Source organism: Procambarus clarkii, chromosome 31 (assembly GCF_040958095.1).
Source record: "Procambarus clarkii isolate CNS0578487 chromosome 31, FALCON_Pclarkii_2.0, whole genome shotgun sequence".
Lineage (NCBI taxonomy): Eukaryota > Metazoa > Arthropoda > Malacostraca > Decapoda > Cambaridae > Procambarus > Procambarus clarkii.
The window spans coordinates 26,530,321-26,551,612 of record NC_091180.1 but is presented as its reverse complement, the minus strand read 5'-3'; the positions used below and the strand labels follow the sequence as shown (position 1 = coordinate 26,551,612).

Here is a 21,292-nt window from a genome sequence, read left to right as displayed (position 1 = left end):
GCCATATTATCCCACTAGAGGTCGCTGCCACCATACTTGCCACTCTTCAACATCCTGCTCCTCTGCCTTCCTGCCTTGCCATATTAAACGTTGCAAAACTCTTTGTTATAAATCTTGTATAAAAATCCTCAAATAACGTTGTTTTCTTTTTTTTAGTTGTCGTAATGGATGATCATAAATCCCTAGTTGTTCCTCCAGTTGTCATAAATCCCTAGTTGTTCCTCCAGTTGCCATAAATCCCTAGTCGTTCCTCCAGTTCCAATAAAACCCCAGTTGTTCCTCCAGTTGCCATAAATCCCTAGTTGTTACTCCGGTCGCCATAAATTCCTAGTTGTTCCTCAAGTTTCCATAAATCCCCAGTTGTTCCTCCAGTTGCCGTAAATCCCTAGTTGTTCCTCCGGTTCCCATAAATCCCTAGTTCTTCCTCCAGTTGCCATAAATCCCCAGCTGCTCCTCCAGTTGCCATCGGCAGTTTTCTCCCACGGTGCAACAAATGGTTCTTAAAACAGTACCACGTGTACTGGGTCAACACCAGCCGCGCTACGGGTGACGGGGCGCTCAACACCCCAACATAACTACACATGTAAACTGAAATATGTGTTCTGTGGGGGAAGGGGGGGTCACGCTCGAGGAGTATACCTAGCGAGGTAAACTTCTTAATAACACCTGGGAAGAGCCTCGCCCCGCTTAACGGCAGCACCACCACCCTCTTACCATATCAAACGAGACGCGCCAAAGTGCGATCATTAATGGTCCTTACTACGGTTGGCGGTGCGCGAGCGGGTCCCCCGGGTGACAGTTCTCGCTATCTTCTCGCTGAGATAGCATGCGGTAATCGTAATGCCAAATGAGGGGGGGGTTATGATAGCTGATATATAGCACTTACGACTATGGATGGTCGTGTGATTCCCATAGGTGGGGCGCTGGGATTTTTTTTTTAGCAAGGTTCTACACGCGTTATTGTTGGTGATTAACGACGGTACGATAACTGCGTTACAATAATCAAGAGATAATTGCGGTAAATGATGCATGATAATGACTAAGATTTGAGTCTATGAGCATTGATGTAGATGCCGTGAAGTGTTGCAACACTTTGTACCCCCAAGGTGTCTTTGGTGTCATTCAGGAAATAGATCTCATCAACGAATTCAAGATCTATTAACACTAGTATCGTGTAATAGCACCATTGATAAAACTGTTATTGACCCGACAGGACATTATCAACATTGACCAGACAAAACAATGTTATGATTGACCAGAAAGAAAATTATATACACAAGCATGTTTAAATGAGACTAATTAAGTGCAAGAAAAAAACACTTCCCAGATAATATTGAAGATTTTATATAAAATATTTTGTGAGATATTACCTGTTTATTGTCTTAAATCCGTCGACACTCAACGTAACTCTTGCCCCTATGTTTGGCCGCTGTTCCTTCACCTCATCCTCTTATCCTGTCCTCATAATCCTAGCTCTTATCCTATCCTCATAATCCCAGCTCTTATTCTATCCTTATCCTGTCACAACCCCAAGGAGGTGCCTTCAGTATCAACACCTCAGGTGATTCGTTGTCTTCAACACATTGAGTTAATGATTACCTGTGGTTAGACCCACCTCCACCCCGCACTAACACCACCCTCCACCCACTACCACTAGCCCCAGTCCCCACTACCACTAGCCCCAGCCCTCCACTACCACCAGCCCCCACTACCACTAGCCCCAGCCCTCTACTACCACCAGCCCCAGCCCTCTACTACCACCAGCCCCCACTACCACTAGCCCCAGCCCTCCACTACCACCAGCCCCCCACTACCACTAGCCCCAGCCCTCCATTACCACCCACTTCACCCCCAGTCCCGCCACCATCCCGGAGAGACGCCCCAGACGCCCACCCTCATGCATAACTCGTCAGGTATCAAGAGTTGGACTATTACCTCGTGGGGATTCATCGTATGACATGTGGTGTTATTCCCGCGCGAAGACCCTGCCCTTCGTCAGCGAGCTCTCTCCCGCTGCTCCGTCGGCGCCTGCGGCAGGAAGGTCGACCTCTGAGGGGGATTAGGGGCCTTTGATGGCTTGTATGTGCTGTGACGTGACCTCATCTTACTGTGGGGGTTTGGGAGGGCGTTCGGCGGGGAAGAGGCACGGCGTGGATGGGATGGAGGTGGTGACGGGAGAGAGAGAGAGAGAGAGAATCAATGAGACAAAAATGATAATCAAATTCTACCCACCACCACAAAGACTTTAACAACAGGATAAATAGCACTAACTTCTCCAGGAACCAGGCTTAAACCAACCACCATCTATCAGCCACAAGGACACCATCTATCAACCGGAGTGACGCGATCTATCGACCACAAAACAGTGTGGTGTGCCCTGTGGTACGCCACCGCGACTCCACCTTCCAAATCAGGCGTACAGTACGCCAGGAAGTCTTCGCTAACATTCTGGCCCACGGCTCTTCAAGGATTTACACAACCACTTTACGAAACCTGTACATCTTGCCTTAATCATGGCGGCATTGTTTGTATTTATTAACAGTTTGCGAGCTTCGAAACTTCCCATCCCAAAATTGTTACTGCTGTAAAGAACCTCATAGTGCTTCGGAGCTCTTAAACTGTTTAATAAATGTTAACATAGAAGCCATGATTGATGAAAGATGTAGAGGTTTCGTAGGTGGTGGCGTAAATGGATGAATCCTGACTATGGTGCTTGTCAACAACTGCAACACTCCCACGACCATTCTACAACATTTAGAGAAATATTTAATGATTGAAAATCAAAATTAATAATGATTACGAGGCATATTGGTAGTTTAAACACAAATAACAAAGGATTAATTATGTCTGGTTGTGGTAAGTGCGACCTCATTACATGTTTTTTGATAACCATTTATCATAGAGTACCAAATGATAACTGACAAACTAGGTATGTCAGAGACATCAAAGATCACTATCTCTCCAAGTGTGACATACAGTGTACATCACCAATCACTCCCTGCGTCACATCAACGCATCAGAGACATCGTCAAACATCACTCTGCATCATAGTACAAGTAAATGTTGTAAAATTCTCTCCCCCCCCCCCCTAGAGCTATGTAAGAGTTCATTAACAAAGAAAGAATGCTCTAACAGAGACTGCGCCACTGTTCACATATGAGGAACAAGGAGAATAAAACCCCTTCCCCCCCTCCCCCCCCCTCCCTCCCCCCCCCAAAAAAACGCCATTGAAAACAGCCACAATTTAGCATAACAGATAGATTATTTTACCAAGATAAAGAGGAACAGCATGGTTAAAAGTGCCAAGACTCTATCAGCAACTATGCCAACTGCCAGACACAACAGCGGCACCCCTGCCAGCACCACATATATTAACACCAAACAAACCGCCCAGAACTTCCTCAAATACGATAACATCATTTATATTTGCCAACATTCACGGAAAAAAAATCACGTAAATCAAAATCAACTTTATAACTTGTCTCCTAAATAAGGCAAACGCAGTGTTTGCCATCTCTTCAGATGTGACAGGAAACAAAGGCTACAGGGGTGGGGGGTCAGGCTGTACAAGGTGGGGGGTCAGGCTGTACAGGGTGAAGGGGCAGGCTGTACAAGGTGGGAAGTCAGGCTGTACAGGGTGGAGGGGTCAGGCTGTACAGGGTGGGGGGTCAGGCTGTACAAGGTGGGGGGTCAGGCTGTACAGGGTGGAGGGGTCAGGCTGTACAAGGTGGGGGTCAGGCTGTACAGGGTGGAGGGGCAGGCTGTACAAGGTGGGGGGTCAGGCTGTACAAGGTGGGGGGTCAGGCTGTACAGGGTGGAGGGGCAGGCTGTACAAGGTGGGGGGTCAGGCTGTACAGGGTGGGGGTCAGCATGAACAAGGTGGGGGTCAGGATGTACAGGGTGGAGGGGTCAGCCTGTTGACCCCATCAACAGGCATCAGCTCGCCATTGCATTTCAAAATTACAAATTTGATACAAATTGTATTAAGCATCAACACTGTACCGTGTGTGGAGGGCAGAGTGTTCCAGCACGACGACGGTGCTTCTATCTTGAGATGATTTCGGGGCTTTAGTGTCCCCGCGGCCCGGTCCTCGACCAGGCCTCCACCCCCAGGAAGCAGCCCGTGACAGCTGACTAACACCCAGGTACCTATTTTACTGCTAGGTAACAGGGGCATAGGGTGAAAGAAACTCTGCCCATTGTTTCTCGCCGGTGCATGGGATCGAACCCGGGACCACAGGATCACAAGTCCAGCGTGCTGTCCGCTCGGCCGACGGTGCTACACAGTGCTACACTATAGTGTATAAACATACATGAAGCCTTGAATCCTTTTATCCAGAAAGTTATTCTCGACTCACGTTATGTCCATGAAAAATATATTAGCAGTGTTAACGTGAACTACCGGGAGGTAGTAAGTGTGTGAACGAGGCCGAATTCAAGCGTCATGAGTCATCAGTCATATACGAAGCCAGTTACGAAACCTGTGCATCTCTCAACGATAATGGCGTTTTTTTTTACATTTATAAAACAACTTACGTGCTTCGAAGCTTCACAACCCAAGGTTATTATTGCGATAAAGAACTTCCTAGTGCTTCGGAGCTCATAAACTGTTTAATAAATGTCAACAAAATTGCCATGACTGTTAAAAGATGTACAGGTTTCGTAATTGGTTGCGTCAATGCTTGAACGACTGTGGCCAAGCACCAACGCGCTGAGGGTGAGATAGCCATATCACACATCAGTCTGCGTCGATTCGTAAGTGAAGGGAACTAATAATACATAACACCCAAGGGAACAATGACGACAATCAGACGAGCGGATCCATATTTCAGTGGTGTTGACGGCCCCACGGTACTGTGGGTCGTATTGCCAGGTCGCACTGAGGCCGGATTGGCGAGCTGGGCGGGAAACAGACCTTTGGCGGGCGGCGGTCGACCCCTCAAGGGGGTACGGGCGCCTCCACAGACCATAGAGAATCACAAATCATCCTCTTCTCTAGGAAAAACATACAGCATATATGATCGCTGGTTATTTATTCCGGTTAAACCAGAACAATTATTTATCTAATTTATCCTGATGGCCGTATGAAGGAAGTAGATCTGTAACCTCTGAGAATATTTTTTTATTGCTCTTTTTCTCAAGTATTCAATTCCGGATGAGGCTACCTGGTTTTTCCCGCGTTTATAATTTGTCACCACAAACAACACTACGACAGAGTCCGTCCTCACTGCAAGTCCATTACCATCAGAAACCACACACACCTTTAAAAAAATATCTGGATGGTTATATAGATATTTGTGATGGTCTGAAAATATATTACGGTTCCAGTAATAGTCTACATGTAAATTGGCAAACGAACCTTTGTCGTAAAGAGAGCTTATTCTCACTCTGCAATGTTATTGTATTATGCTATTGCCAAGCTATTATTCTCTTGGTGAAAAAAAGAAGCCCAATCCAAAGATTGCCTGCGTCTTCTCCAAGTGTGCGCAGCGTTTGGCGGGCTGTAGGGAGTGTTTAAATGTAGACTTATAACTAGTCTCATGTTCGAGAAACAATTAGACAAGTGCCGGACCAACCAGGTTGTAGTGGATACTGGCTGCGGGCCGCTCAAAACAACAGCCTGTTGGACCAAGTTATCACAAGTCAAGCTTGATCCCAGTACTCTATCCAGGTACAGTATACTCTAGAACCCACCGCAGGTAAACTCCAGGTAACATACTACATCCACCTAAATAGTACTTATAGCAACTATTTAGTCGAACGTGCAAAAATGGACTGTTGAAGCCAACAATCTTTGCATTTTGTGAAATTAATTTTGATTGAAAGCCAAAACCAAATTTAAACATTCTTAGGCCTAGTATAGCACATATATGAAAATTTATATGTGACCGCTAGGCCAATTACCACATATATGTACGTACTATATTAGGCCTAATAAAGCGTATAATAGGCCTACGATTGCTTGGGTTCTTTAGTTACATTTCCAGACTTACAAATGTATGAGTACCACGTGAATGGATGAGTATGAGTACCACGTGAATAGATGAATTATTATATAGACTCACTTCATACCACCCCCACCCTATACCCCATACCCACCCATACCCACCCACGCCCACCCACGCACCACCCACGCCCCAGCCACGCCCCACCCACGTCCCACCCACGTCCCACCCACGTCCCAGCCACGCCCACCCACGCCCCAGCCACGCCCACCCACGCCCCAGCTATGCCCCCCACACCTGCGGTGAGGGCGGGACGGGCGCCCCCCCCCCGGTAAAGCACTGGTAGATATGATTGAGACAAATTAGATAATAACACCACCTTGGTGATTGATGGGTTGGATGAACCGGCTTCGCACCCACACGCATACGTGTATATGCGCTAGCACGCGTATAACCGCGTGCACGCACGCGCACACGCACACACGCACACACACACACACACACACACACACAAACACACAAACACACACACACACACACACACACACACACACACACACACACACACACACACACACACACACACACACACACACACACACACACACACACACACACACAGCCCTATAGAGCCCAATAGGCTCAGGAACCTGTACACCTGTTGATTGACAGTTGAGAGGCGGGACCAAAGAGCCAGAGCTCAACCCCTGCAAGCACAACTAGGTGAGTACAACTAGGTGAGTACACACACACACACACACTGGTGCTAGAGCTAAGAGGGGTTACGCTATGAAGATAGACTTATGAAACCAGATCACACACCCCTAGAAGGTTAGAAGAAACAGAGGAGCTATGATAACAACATACAAGATACCGAGAGGAATAGATAAGATGGACACGGGCGGCGTCTTTCAATTGACAGAATGTAATCCAGGACCATAAGTGGAAACTGGAAACGAATCGAAGAAACGTAAGGAAATACTCGTACCCTGTACGGGGGATCGAATGCACTGAAAGAGGAAGTTCAAGAAGCCACCTCCATCCACTATATCAAGGCTAAATTCAGCAAGAAATTCAAGTATTAGAGTTAGACCTCACTTTCCCCCGTCAACACTGATAAGTACTTATAGACAAGTACTCACACGCGTACTTCGACGGATACTCGTCAATAGTTTACATCACTAGTTGATCACCGCGGGTAAACCTATCCCCCCCCCCCGCCTGTGGAATTGTAATTGAATTGAAATAAGTTTACTGAGGTAAAATACATACACACTGCCTCTAGCACGCCTGCTCTGTCCTACCACGGGCGAGTCTCCAGGTAACCGGGGGGGGGGAAGGGGAGGGGGGCAGATTCACGAAGCAGTTACGCAGGCACTTACGAACCTGGGGCCAGATTCACGAAGCAGTTAAGCAAGCACTTACGAACCTGGGGCCAGAGAACGAAGCAGTTACGCAAGTACTTACGAACCTGGGGCCAGATTCATGAAGCAGTTACGCAAGCACTTGCAAACCTGTACATCTTTTCTCAATCTTTGGCGGCTTTGTTTACAATTATTAAACAGTTAATGAGCTCTGAAGCGCCAGGAGGCTGTTTATAACAATAACAACAGTTGATTGGGAAGTTTTCATGCTTGTAAACTGTTTAATAAATGTAACCCAAGCCGTCAAAGATTGAGGAAAGATGTACACGTTCGTAAGTGCTTGCGTAACTATAAGCACTATTAGCAAGTGCTATACTAAGGGAACAGAATCTTCCCATTCTTGAAGTGAAACGAGGAGACATGCTAACGGCATATAAGATTCTTGGAATTATCGATTTGACGGATAATGAGGAAATGTTTCGGCATGGAGGAACAAGAAAACATGGAAATGAACTTGGAACAGGAATAGAACTTAAGAAAGTAGCCAACAAACCGAATGGACCCGAGATAGCACAAATCTGATTCACTAAGTTGTTTGTGAAGACATAACAGGAAAAGACAAGATCTGAGGGGGAGGGGGGTGGTCACTGTGTGGGATGATTGGAACACACACTTAAGTGAGCACATTGAGCAGGGTTGACACTCACTTGAGGGTCTGAAAATGTCAGTGACAGCTTGAAACACACAGTTGAGAGGCGGGACCAAAGAGCCAAAGCTCAACCCCCGCAAGCACAAATAGGTGAGTACAAATAGGTGAGTACACGCGTGTCAGGAGCCCAATAGGCTCAGGAACCTGTACACCAGTTGATTGACAGTTGAGAGGCGGGACCAAAGAGCCAGAGCTCAACCCCCGCAAGCACAAATAGGTGAGTACACGTGATGTGTCATGGGAAACCACCACCATCACCACCATTGTCAACCACCAACACCACCACCATCACTACCACTACCATCACTACCACCAACCATTCAAACCACAAATACCTTTGTGATTCACCTCCACTGTTTTCCATTCCCACAGTCAATGTGCTCATCATACATTTATCACCACTAAAACAATGAACCAAAACTATCTGTATAGGCCTACTTCCTGAAGGGTGTTTAAGGCCTATCAGCCTCTGGAGGGTTATTAAGGTCACGACAATAGCTGACTTAACCAACCAGTAAGTATAGTTTTAGTCTCTATAACTTTACTATATTTTACATACTGTACTTTAGTAAAACCAACTTGTAAGTATACTTTAGTCCTGAACATAATCCAACACTAAAGTATGTATGTATGTATGTATGATACCTGTATGTATCAGGTATACATATGTATATATCCGTTGATCCATCTTCTTTATCGTCATCAGGGATGTTTCTCTATAACACTTACAACTACTTTCAAACTACTTATAAGAAACTACACAAATGTTCGGCCAATTAACGAGCAACAATTAAAAATCCATAAATAAGTCAGAAACACTTTCCAATCCTGGAAAAAAACAATCACCAGTACTGGACATCAATTCTGTAGAATCTTCACCAATCCTAGAAACCAATCACCAATCCTGAAACTTAATCACCTGTCCTGTAAAAAAAATTACCTTTCCAGACCCGTAATTAACACAAATAATTTTTTATAGTCTCCAGTTCTAAAAAAAATACAAAGTATCTGAAGTCACCATATATTAAGGGACTTTGAAACAGGAACCGTCCAATATAGATAATGTCATAGCCCGGGTGCCAACCTCTCCCATTGGCTGTCAGAGATGGATGGTTCAGTCGTTAGTTTCAAGAGGCAATTCTTCCAGTGGCTGGCGTTTCTTTGTTCCTTGCCCGGGCCTGGAAAATTATTCAACAATTTGGGTGACGTTGAGGCAAGAGATCAATATACTCTTTGCGAAGTTTGGGCCGGGATATATGTGCTTATATATATATATATATTTTTTTTTTTTCGAGGTGTCCGTGAAACTAATGCTATAACTCATGGGCTGACAAGCGGGTGAGAGAATGAGGTGTTTGAATCGTTTCTGGTGAGGTGTATGTTTTCGTTTGTGGTTGGGGTGGGGGGGGGGGGGTGATATTTTTGCTTGTTCTTGCTTGTTTGCCTGTCTTTCTGTCTGCCTGTCTGCCTGCCTTTCTGTTTGCCTGCCTGCCTGTCTCCCTGCTTCCCTGTCTCCCTGGCTGTCTGCCTGTCTCCCTGGCTGTCTACCTGTCTCCCTATCTCCCTGTCTCTCTGTCTCCGTGCCTGCCTCTTTATCTCAATGTGTTTAGTGAATGTGTCTCTAAATGTCGAAATATTCTTGAGTTCATTCATCTGCAAAATTTACATTTAAGGTTTCTCTTTCATTAAAGTTATGTCAGAATCTTTATTACACACCTCGAACCATTATTTTGGACGATTACGTCCGATTCAAAATTCTGACCTTAAAACTATATTCCGAAATACTTATATGAGCACATTATGGTTTCTGGTAAAAATGCCTTGGTTCTTTTTATATTTATATATAATTTCGACTTTTTAATTATTTATAAAACAAAATGTATTTCTGTAACTAAAAGATTTACTTCAAATTACATGTTTTGTAAATCAATGCAGTACTTGACAAGTCATATTTTACATGGATTCAATAGTGAATTATTTTACTCCACTCAACATTTCCTGTAACAGAGATTTGAATATTGATATATCTTAATAATATGCGACAGACCGCGGCACAGAAGGAGCACTATGCCATGAATATGTTGTGAGGCAGAACTGAACTTATCTCTATTATGTCTGCGGCGTCTCTGCTGTCTTTACACTTACCCCTGGCGGCAGACACTGATGGTATATACCTCTTAGTATATCGTATCGTTTGTGGCTATTTTGTTTATCATATCAATGTATCATATCATCAATTTGTATTAAGTTGCTAAGCACCATATTGTGGTGCTTAGTAACCATATCATGTCATCCACCAAGTATACTCGAAGCCATATCATGTCATCCACCAAGTATACTCGAAGCCATATCATGTCATCCACCAAGTATACTCGAAGCCATATCATGTCATCCACCAAGTATACTCGAAGCCATATCTTGTCATCCACCAAGTATACTCGAAGCCATATCATGTCATCCACCAGGATACGCGACCCATCAACCACACAGACAGTATAGCCAGTCACTCTACCGACTGCTCCGCTGGTGGCTCAGTAGGTAGAGTGACTGGATAAGGAGGCCCCCAGCGGGAGATGTTTCATACTTCAGCATCTCCGACAACTCTTATTACAATGTTTACACGCGGTTCACACCAACATATGGGACTTGGGTTAATTCCCCGATGAATACCCGATGGATTACAATAGATTGTTTCAAGCGCAGGATAGACACGTGAATGAGTTTGGGTGGATGTAAATAGGAACTGCCGCCTATGGGACAATATTGTCCTGCTGTTACCTATGTTTTTATGTTCTTAATGGAGCAATTCGATCATCTTTCCCTATGAACAAAATCGGAAAAAAATAAGTAGCTTAGTTATTGATTTTAGTTTCATAATCGTCACTAGAGGTGAATGTAGGCTTGTAATGAAAGTATAAATCTTGTATTGGTTATGTTTGAATCTCCCTTATACTTGATGGATAGAACTGTTGGTGCCAGCATCTAGCACATAAGGTTCCAACACCTTTTAAGTGTTGCGAGGGGCCCCCAGAATGCTCATCTTTCATCAGAACATGCATGTGGCATGTCAGTATCTGAATTCTGGAATGATGACACACCATGAACTCGCGTTGCGGGGGGCACCATTAAAACCGACTTCTCTAAACGGAAGGCACTGGGGCCGACCTCGACCCGCCAGTTATCCTATAAAGCTTAACGAGGCTAGACCCGAGCGTCTGGGTTCATGGACAGACGGACGAACAGATATTCTGTAGATATAGATATTCCAAGTTTATTACCTGAGAACTGTGTAAACTAAAGCCATTAAGTTAAGCCAGAAAATGTTATAAAATTCTTCACAAATTACCCCCTTTATTCATTATTTTGAATGGTTTTTTTAACCCTTCTATTCACTCCTTTTTAAACCTTTTGTTGACTCCCGTTCAATTGTATCCTTTTAACTCAATAGCGGCTCTATCTCCTCTATGTTAGGCTCTGTTATAACTCTTTAAACTGTAATAACTACAAATAATATTTATTCCCGGATCTGTTAAACTTAAAATCAATATATGTTCATTCATACAGTTCTTCACTATCATGTTATACACGAGTGATTCTGTTCATGTCTGTACTCTGGGGTTTCAATGGTGATGAGAACTTGATAAAGTTTGAACTCGTGCAGCTTTTGTGTAAATTCTTGTGTGGGAATGTTGTTATCAGCCGCGGTGTTATCATTTCCCTGCCGTTCACGCAATCGTTCTGGCCACACTCACGCCATCTCACGCACGCGAGCCACCCGCACACACCCGCACACACACACACAGAGACGTTAGAAGGAACTTTTTCAGTGTCAGAGTAGTTAACGGATGGAATGCACTAGGCAGTGATGTGGTGGAGGCTGACTCCATACACGGTTTTAAATGTAGATATGATAGAGCCCAGTAGGCTCAGGAATCTGTACACCAGTTGATTGACAGTTGAGAGGCGGGACCAAAGAGCCAAAGCTCAACCCCCGCAAGCACAAATAGGTGAGTACAAATAGGTGAGTACACACACACACATACACACACACACACACACACACACACACACACACACACACACACACACACACACACACACACACACACACACACACACACACCCACCCACACCCACCCACACACACACACACACACACACACACACACACACACACACACCCACACCCACCCACACACACACACACACACACACACACACACACACACACACCCACACCCACCCACACACACACACACACACACACACACACACACACACACACACACACAGTATAGACCACAGCCCCTATCCTCCAGAAGAAGAAGATGAAGATTAAGCCACCCAAAAGGTGGCACGGGCATGAATAGCCCGTAAGTGGTGGCCCTATCCTCCTCCTCTCCTTCTGTCTCATATCCACAGCTTATCCCTTCAACCCAACTACCTCCATTTTCATTCTTTATCAAGTAGTCTTCTGTTCCTTGTTTTATCCCCATTATATGTCTCCTCGCTGTCGTTTGGCAAGGGTATGCTAGAAATGAATTTACATATTCGTGTATCAGAGTATTCATGAGACTGTATATGTAAACATAACCCAACACACACACACACTTCTCGAGGGGAATGTACTTGTTGGCATCTGCTAGGATAGCATTTTAACCCTGTCGCACCTCAGTCGATTAAGGCAGTGTCTGGGATGCTCCCGGACGCAGGTTCGAATCCTCGTCACGGCCCTTGTGGATTTGTTCATCTACGCCTATAACAGGTGTTTGGTAACACCTGTAACAACAGGTGACATACATGTAACGGCAGGTATTCACGCCCCGCTAACTGCCACCAGTCCTGACCGTGGCGGCCTAGATTGCTAGTTTACATATATCACAACAGTTCAGTTGTTCTGTTATTTACAATATGTTCGAGTAATTAACAGCTTTTTATTTAAAATATTTGTTAATCTCGCCTTTTCCATATATTCATTTTCCCCTCAGAATGTCGGTTTTGTGGTTATTGTTTAATATACGCAAAACTTTATGTAAAACAAACACAAATATTGGTACAGCTGTCGCTCAGGTGTTTAATTCATTGCTCAGGTGTTAAATTAGTGGCTCATGTGTTAAATTAGTGGCTCATGTGTTAAATTAGTGGTTCATGTGTTAAATTAGTGGCTCAGGTGTTAAATTAGTTTTTCATGTGTTAAATTAGTTGCTCGCGTGTTAAATTAGTTGCTCGCGTGTTAAATTAGTTGCTCGTGTGTTAAATTAGTTGCTCGTGTGTTAAATTAGTTACTCATGGGTTAAATTAGTTGCTCGTGTGTTAAATTAGTTACTCATGGGTTAAATTAGTTGCTCAGGTGTTAAATTAGTTGCTCGTGTGTTAAATTAGTTGTTAATGTGTTAAATTAGTTGCTCAGGTGTTAAATTAGTTGCTCAGGTGTTAAATTAGTTGCTCAAGTGTTAAATTAGTTAATCATGTGTTAAATTAGTTGCTCATGTGTTAAATTAGTTGTTCGTGTGTTAAATTAGTTGTTCATGTGTTAAATTAGTTGTTCATGTGTTAAATTAATTGTTCGTGTGTTAATTTAGTTGCTCAGGTGTTAAATTAGTTGCTCAGGTGTTAAATTAGTTGCTCATGTGTTGAATTAGTGTCTCAGGTGTTAAATTAGTTGCTCAGGTGTTAAATTAGTTACTCAGGTGTTAAATTAGTTGCTCAGGTGTTAAATTAGTTACTCAGGTGTTAAATTCAATATTCAGGTGTTAAATTCATCGGACAAAAGTTGCTGTGATTTGTTTTTTCTATTTGTAGGATTGTTGTTCTTTGCTTTGTTTGTTTGTCCATTTATTTGTTCATTGTTGTTAGTTGTGTTCGGTTAGATTGTTTGTTATGACGAGGACGGACCTTCTAAATGGGGGGGGGGTTGGCTTTATAAATTCTATGAACAAATCCACAAGGGCCGTGATGAGGGTTCGAATCTACGCCCGGGATGTTTCCAGCGGCGTCTTAGTCACTTGGATATATATCACCCTATTGTGATTTCTGCGTGTATATGTTCTAATGAATTGAAAGGTAAATGTTGAATATTGTGCATCACCTGTGAAATAATAAGTGATTAAAGATGTGGTGGTAAAGTGAGGTAGGGGAGGGTGTTGGAGGAGGGTGTTGGGGGAGGGTGTTGGGGGAGGGTGTTGGAGATGGGATGGAGGCAGGAAAGAGGTGTTAGGTTAGGGGAGGAAGAGCAAGAGAGGGGGGGCGGGTTGAAGGGATGTACAGAGGGGGAAGGGGCAGTCTAGTGGTATGTATGTGGTGTGGGAAAGGGGGGGGGGTTAGGGGGGGTTAGGGCAGGATGGGGAATCAACACACGCTAATTGGCCTGGCATGAAGGCTATTGGCTCTGGCGTAACTCTCTCATAAACTGATTTATTTCCAAATCAAGTATGGTAATCACCGCCAATATTGTTTATATAATTGATTGCCGCCGCCGCTGGGGAAATCACAGCCTTTATTATAGCCATACGGGGTCGCCGGAGTCCCCCCCCAGAACCCAGCCACCCTCCGTTTATGGCTATTATTGCAGCATTACCCGACCCTCGTCTTGCGGCCGTCAGGGAAAATGACAGCGACCTTCACCGCAAGTTAAGCGCGGGGCTCCTTGCCCAGGCAGCTTAATCGTTCTGTTTTATCGAAGAATAAATAGCCAAGCTCCCGGTGCCTCCCCTCCCTCCCTTAGTCCCTGTATCCTCCCACACACACACACACACACACACACACACACACACACACACACACACACACACACACAACACACACACACAACACACACAACACACACACACACACTTCTCCTCAAACACTGCAGTTAATGACGTCTTTCCCATTGTTCGAGGACAGAGGTGGAACTATGCAGGCGAGGTGGAGTTTATTATGGCTTGTGTTGAGTAGAGCAGAGGAAGTGTATTTTGTGTGGTGTGTATAGTGTTCGGGCTGTCGGGCACCTCTCTCTCTCTCTCTCTCTCTCCCCTCTCTCACTCTTCCCCTTAACCCTTCCTTCCTTCCTTTCCTTCTTTGTCTCTCATTCTCCTTCTCTTATATTGTATATTTCCCCCCCCCCCCCGAGTCCTCCAATGCGTTTTCATCTTGGGTTTAGCAGAGTTTCCTGGTTTATTTGCTTGTAGGTAATGGCGGCTGCCCTTGCCTCACTCTGTGTCTCCACCTCTCTACAAAGTAAGGTGGTGTGTACTCAGTTGTGCTTGCGAAGGGTTGAGCTTTGGCTCTCTGGTCCCGCCTTCTCAACCGTCAATCTACTGGTGTACGGATACCTCGCGAAGCGTAGATTATACTCGCTCTCAGTACTGCTGTAGTTAGGGCCTCGTCTTTAGTTATATAATTAAGATGTGGTCTAACTATCTATAGGTCTATAAAGTCTGCTGGTCGGTAGCCATTCTATTCACAACCAATAAATGGTCCCCACTGGCGTACAGTAACAATTAGGAAGGTACACACACACACACACATACACACACATACACACACACGCACACACACACGCACACACACACACACACACACACACGTACACACACACACAATTATGCAAATGCTACCAACCTGGAATACCCAAATCCACCACAACCATGAACGGAACCATTTAGGCCACGCCGATCATTCCCGCCACAAAAAAATACATCAATTCTCCACAGCCGTTCTGACGCTGCTATGAATCCATGTACATCCAAAGGAAATATCCTGCGTAGGAACTTAAGGTTGAGGAGAATACAATTTAAAACAAGGAGTACAGGCCATGAAACCGAGTGTGGAATAGCACTCTATACATCATATACCCTCCCCAAGGGTGAAAAAAAAACTCGTGTCACTGGACTGATTTCTCTGTTTTTTTTTTTGTGTGTATGTTTTTTATGCTTGGGTGTGTATTGTTGTTATTTGCTTGTTTCATCTTCTATTGAAATTGCTTAACCTCCGAGCTGAAGGCAGTTTTCTCCTGGGATTACCGTCCTTATAATGTCTTGCTAGAGAGACCTTTCATCACACACACACACACACACACACACACACACACACACACACACACACACACACACACACACACATATATCCGCACAGTCACCCCGCTATTGAGGAGTCGCGTATGGGACCTATGATTAATTGTTGCCACAAAGGCTTCAATAGGTTTTAATAAGCATTACGAGTAGCCCCTATAGCCCGGTGGCTGTGAAACCTGGAGGAGTGGCCCCCCCTGGTATACTGGTAAACTGGCATGCTGGTGTACCACAACACTGGTATACTGGTTTATCCTTTTAGCTGTTGGGTACATGGGTTTACCTTGTAAAGGATCTCCCAGGTACATGAGTTTACCCTTAGGAGCTGCTTCTTAAGATTCTAGTTTAGTTTGTATCTGTGAATCAAGTAATGTAAACTACTTGTCAGTTACCCGTCTCTATTCCCGTCCCCTTCGTAAACAATTTCCTGTTTCTTTCTCATTTCTTTTCTCGTCTGTCTCTATATCTTCTACTTTTGACTGTCTCTTTACGTTTATATCACAACCCATACAGCTGTCTAACTCCCAGGTGCCTATTTACTGCTAGGTAATAAGAGGCATTCAGGGTGAAAGAAACTTTGCCCATTTGTTTCTCTCTGGTCCGGGAATCGAACCCGGGCCACAGAATTACGTGTCCTGCGCGCTGTCCGCTCAGCTACCAGACCCCTACCAGGTGTGTGTGTGTGTGTGTGTGTGTGTGTGTGTGTGTGTGTGTGTGCAGGAGGCGTGCTCGTAAATAATCACAAAACCTTGCACAATAGCCTAGCGCAGTGCCGGAAAATGCGAATATTAAAGCAGAGTGCAATTTAGGACTCAAAATATAATTATCCGCTATTTACTCCCAGTCCGGATTACCGCGTTTTCTTAAACATTAACATTCCGAAGGTGCAATGGAGTACTTTAGAAATGGTTCGGTTCAGGAGGTAGGAGGTCTTTCAGTGTCTTTATCTGGGGTCGTTCAGGACCTGAAGATGGTCCCATTCAGGACCGTATCTTCACACTAGGGAGACCTACAAAGTATATTTTCTCGTGTTCATTTCTGGCGGAACTTTGAGCGTCTGTTCAAAGAACTGATCAACGACCTGGTTTACTTGTCATTTCTACTTCTCTACATTAAAAAGAAGTATTATTATTATTATCACCACCAAGTGCATATGCTATTTATACTTCTCAACTTGACGTAGGTACAAGGAAGTATTTTTTTGCTTGTCAGTTTTATATTGATAAAAAAGAGGTATATGGATATTTACATAAACATGAAGTTTTGTTTTTATTTTACTTTATAACTTCATGTCTGTGTGACTGAATAAGGAAGTAGTGTTTATTTCTCAACTTCACACGTATGTGATGAGGTATGCTTACTTCTTACTCTATATACCTGTAAGGACGTATATGTACTTTTTAACTTCATGTTATCTTCTTGAGGTTATCTTGAGATGATTTCGGGGCTTTTTAGTGTCCCCGCGGCCCGGTCCTCGACCAGGCCTCCACCCCCAGGAAGCAGCCCGTGACAGCTGACTAACTCCCGAGTACCTATTTACTGCTATTTACTGTCTATAAGGTATATACATACTTCTTAACTTTATGTCTTAAGAAGTATATTTCTTAACTTAACACAAAATAAATAATAAAACCTTGACATATATACATTTAAAGTTGTACTATTATGGCAGAAACGAATTTATAAATTATATTTTTAGATCCGCATTTCGAACACTACAGATCACGAATTTAGTTCCGAACACCGCAAAATACTATTTTTTTTTTCAAATCTGGTTGTTAGTTTGCTTGTGTCTTTGTTAGTCTGTGAGTGTATCTGTTGGTCTCTGCGCACTTAATTGTGCTGGGACGGATTGAGCTTCGGCTCTTTGGCCCCGCCTCTACGACTGCTTGTATTAGACAGTGCGGGATTTTAATTGGCGAGTTAATGTTTGAGTCTTTTGACTTGGAGTCTGCTAGTCTGTCAGTCTTTGAGTATATCAGTCTTTTGTTAGTCTGTGATTGCGACAGTCAATCAATCCCTTCGTGTTAACGAAGCCTCATATCTTTAACGTGACTGTTATTGATATATATATGTATATATATATATATATATATATATATATATATATATATATATATATATATGTATGTATATATATATATATATATGTATGTATGTATATATATATATATATATATATATATATATGTATGTATGTATATATATATATATGTGTATATATATATATATATATATATATATATATATATATATATATATATATATATATATATATATAATATTAATTTTTATAATTTTACAATTATAAGTAAAATATTTTCAATATTCCGGCTCTCTCATCTTTATGCGTTTATTTAATATTTGTTTACAACACGCCAATAATGGAGTGTGTGCGTCGAGGAACACGCGATAGTAATTTAATTGATACGGTGACAAATTATGTGTGGGAAGGGTGGCGTGGTTGGTTGGGGTGGTGGCGTGGTTGGTGAAGGGGGGGGGGGCGTGGCGTGGTTGGTGGGGGTGGTGGTGTGGTTGAAGATATTTTGGGTAATGATGAGAAGCTTCCCTCCCCCCAAATACCACTTGCCACTGTTGTAATCACCAGTGGCGTCGCCACCACTGATGTACTACCCCCCCCCCCTGCTGTAACTAACCGTCACTCCTGCTGTAATCACCCACTGCTATAACCATCGCTGTCACCGCAATTATTGTAACATCCATTACCACCACTGCCGTAGCCCATCACTATAAACAACGTTCACCATCACATCACGGCTGTTACGAACCCTTCGTTGTGGTTGTTGTTATAGATTCAGCTACTCGGAACAAGTTCCAAGTAGCACGGCCTATGGTGAGCCCGTAGTGGACTTACCTGACAGGAGCGGCAAGAACCCTTCGTAACCGGGTTCTTTTTAAACTATGATCCTACTCAAGTTCAGAAGACCCCTAACCTTGGTGGACATTCGGTACTAGTTAGGTTCTAACCACAGGACGTTGGACACATTGGACACTATGCCTAAACTGAATTTAAAGTATTACCTGACCAACGGAAATCGAACGTAGGACTGTAGGTTACTTCAGAGCGAAGTCAGTCTCCCAAGAATACTTCACAGCAAAGTGAGTCTTGTAAGGACACTGCTGGGGTCAGTTCCTGAAGGTTACAACACCCCCTTGACGTTATCTTGAGGATATCTTGAGGCTATCTTAAGGCATATTTCCTCGCTGACTACTCCTAGTCAACGACAAGTCCTTTAAAACTCCAGGGGCCAATGTCGACTCATCATCATCATCATCATCATCATCATCATCATCATCACCACATGAAAACTCTCTCTCTTGAATCACCCTCTACCCAGTGAGACATCACTCAGCGCCCCTCCCTCACTCCCTGGGTCCTCCATCCCTTTCCGGACGACATCTCCCTCCCACACACACACCCTACGGGGCGTCACCCTGGCCTCTTCGACGGACAGGCTGGGCGTTAAAACCCTTTTCTCCCTTCCATGACGTCCTCTTTCCCCTTCCCCAGCCGGGGACATTTCCCCACCATCGTTTATCACATTCGTTCTGCACCTCGATTTTATGTCTCTGTGTTGAGGTCCGCCGCCGCGGCACTCATCTCGCCGGGCTCTCTTTATGAAAGGGATCGTTGCTGTCGGGATAAAGAGGTGCTCACTGAAGAGGCTCCCAGTGGCTCTGTGTGTGTTTATTTGTATCTGCAGAATCTAGCTATAAGCTCTTGGACGCCGCCTTTCTAACCAATGTATTTTTATATTATATCTACGACATATATTTCTCTCTTAATACACGCACACACACATACAGCCCCAGGAAGCAGCCCGTAGCAGCTGTCTAGCTCCCTGGTACCTGTTTAGGTGAACAGGGGCATCATGGTGAAAGAAACTCTGTCCTATTTGTTTCCGCCTCCGCTGGGGATCGAACCCGAGCACTTGCGATTGCGACCCTGAGCACTGCCCACTCAGCCGCGAGGCCCCTGTGTGTGTGTGTGTGTGTGTGTGTGTGTGTGTGTGTGTGTGTGTGTGTGTGTGTGTGTGTACTCACCTAGTTGTGCTCACCTAGTTGTGTCTGCAGGATCGAGCATTGACTCTTGGATCCCGCCTTTCGAGTATCGGTTGTTTACAGCAATGACTCCTGTCCCATTTCCCTATCATACCTGGTTTTAAAATTATGAATAGTATTTGCTTCCACAACCTGTTCCTGAAGTGCATTCCATTTTCCCACTACTCTCACGCTAAAAGAAAACTTCCTAACATCTCTGTGACTCATCTGAGTTTCAAGCTTCCATCCATGTCCCCTCGTTCTGTTACTATTGCGTGTGAACATTTCGTCTATGTCCACTCTGTCAATCCCTCTGAGTATCTTATACGTTCCTATCATGTCCCCCCTCTCCCTTCTTCTTTCTAGTGTCGTAAGGCACAGTTCCCTCAGGCGCTCCTCATACCCCATCCCTCGTAGCTCTGGGACGAGTCTCGTTGCAAACCTCTGAACCTTTTCCAGTTTCATTATATGCTTCTTCAGATGGGGACTCCATAATGAGGCGGCATACTCTAAGACTGGCCTTACGTAGGCAGTGTAAAGCGCCCTAAATGCCCTAAATGTGTGTGTGTGTGTGTGTGTGTGTGTGTGTGTGTGCGTGTGTGTGTGTGTGTGTGTGTGTGTGTGTGTGTGTGTGTGTGTGTGTGTGTGTGTGCGTGCGTGTGTGTGCGCGCAGACCGGAGTAACTCACTAACCTAACCTTCCCTACAGGACCAAGTGGAAGCGGCAGACAGCGGTGGGTCTAGAGCTGCTGGCGGAGGCCGGGAACTACGCCACCCTTCAGAGGCTCTACGGCCAGCCCTGCTGGTCTCCCACGCCCGCTCTCGCCCACCTCACGCCCACCCTTCCCACAGGTAAGCCCACTTCGGCTTCTCCCCCCCCCCCCAACCCCCACACTTTACGAAATCCAAAAACATATCAAATACAATAGATAAATATTCATGGTCACAGCTCAGTACGCTAGACACGCAGTGTGAGAACTCTTGATTTGCCACTCCGTCAGAATCGAACCTTTTAGCCTAGCCAGAGACGTACAAAGCCAAGCAACGCAGAGCTGGAGCTACGTCAGGTAACGCAGCGGTAGTGTAGAGAGCAGAGTTGGAGCTACGGCAGGTAACGCAGCGGTAGTGTAGACAGCAGAGTTGGAGCTACGGCAGGTAACGC

General features: G+C 44.5%; 1 protein-coding gene across 1 annotated transcript in view; it reads left to right on the top strand.

The window, feature by feature from the left end:
* The window catches only part of LOC123758961 (homeobox protein ceh-30), a 58,340-nt gene that overhangs the window by 32,960 nt on the left and 4,088 nt on the right, over positions 1 to 21,292 (top strand). The window contains exon 3 of the mRNA XM_045743725.2: positions 20,840 to 20,982. Within this exon, the coding sequence (XP_045599681.2) occupies positions 20,840 to 20,982 (143 nt within the window). The remainder of the gene's footprint in view (positions 1 to 20,839; positions 20,983 to 21,292) is intronic.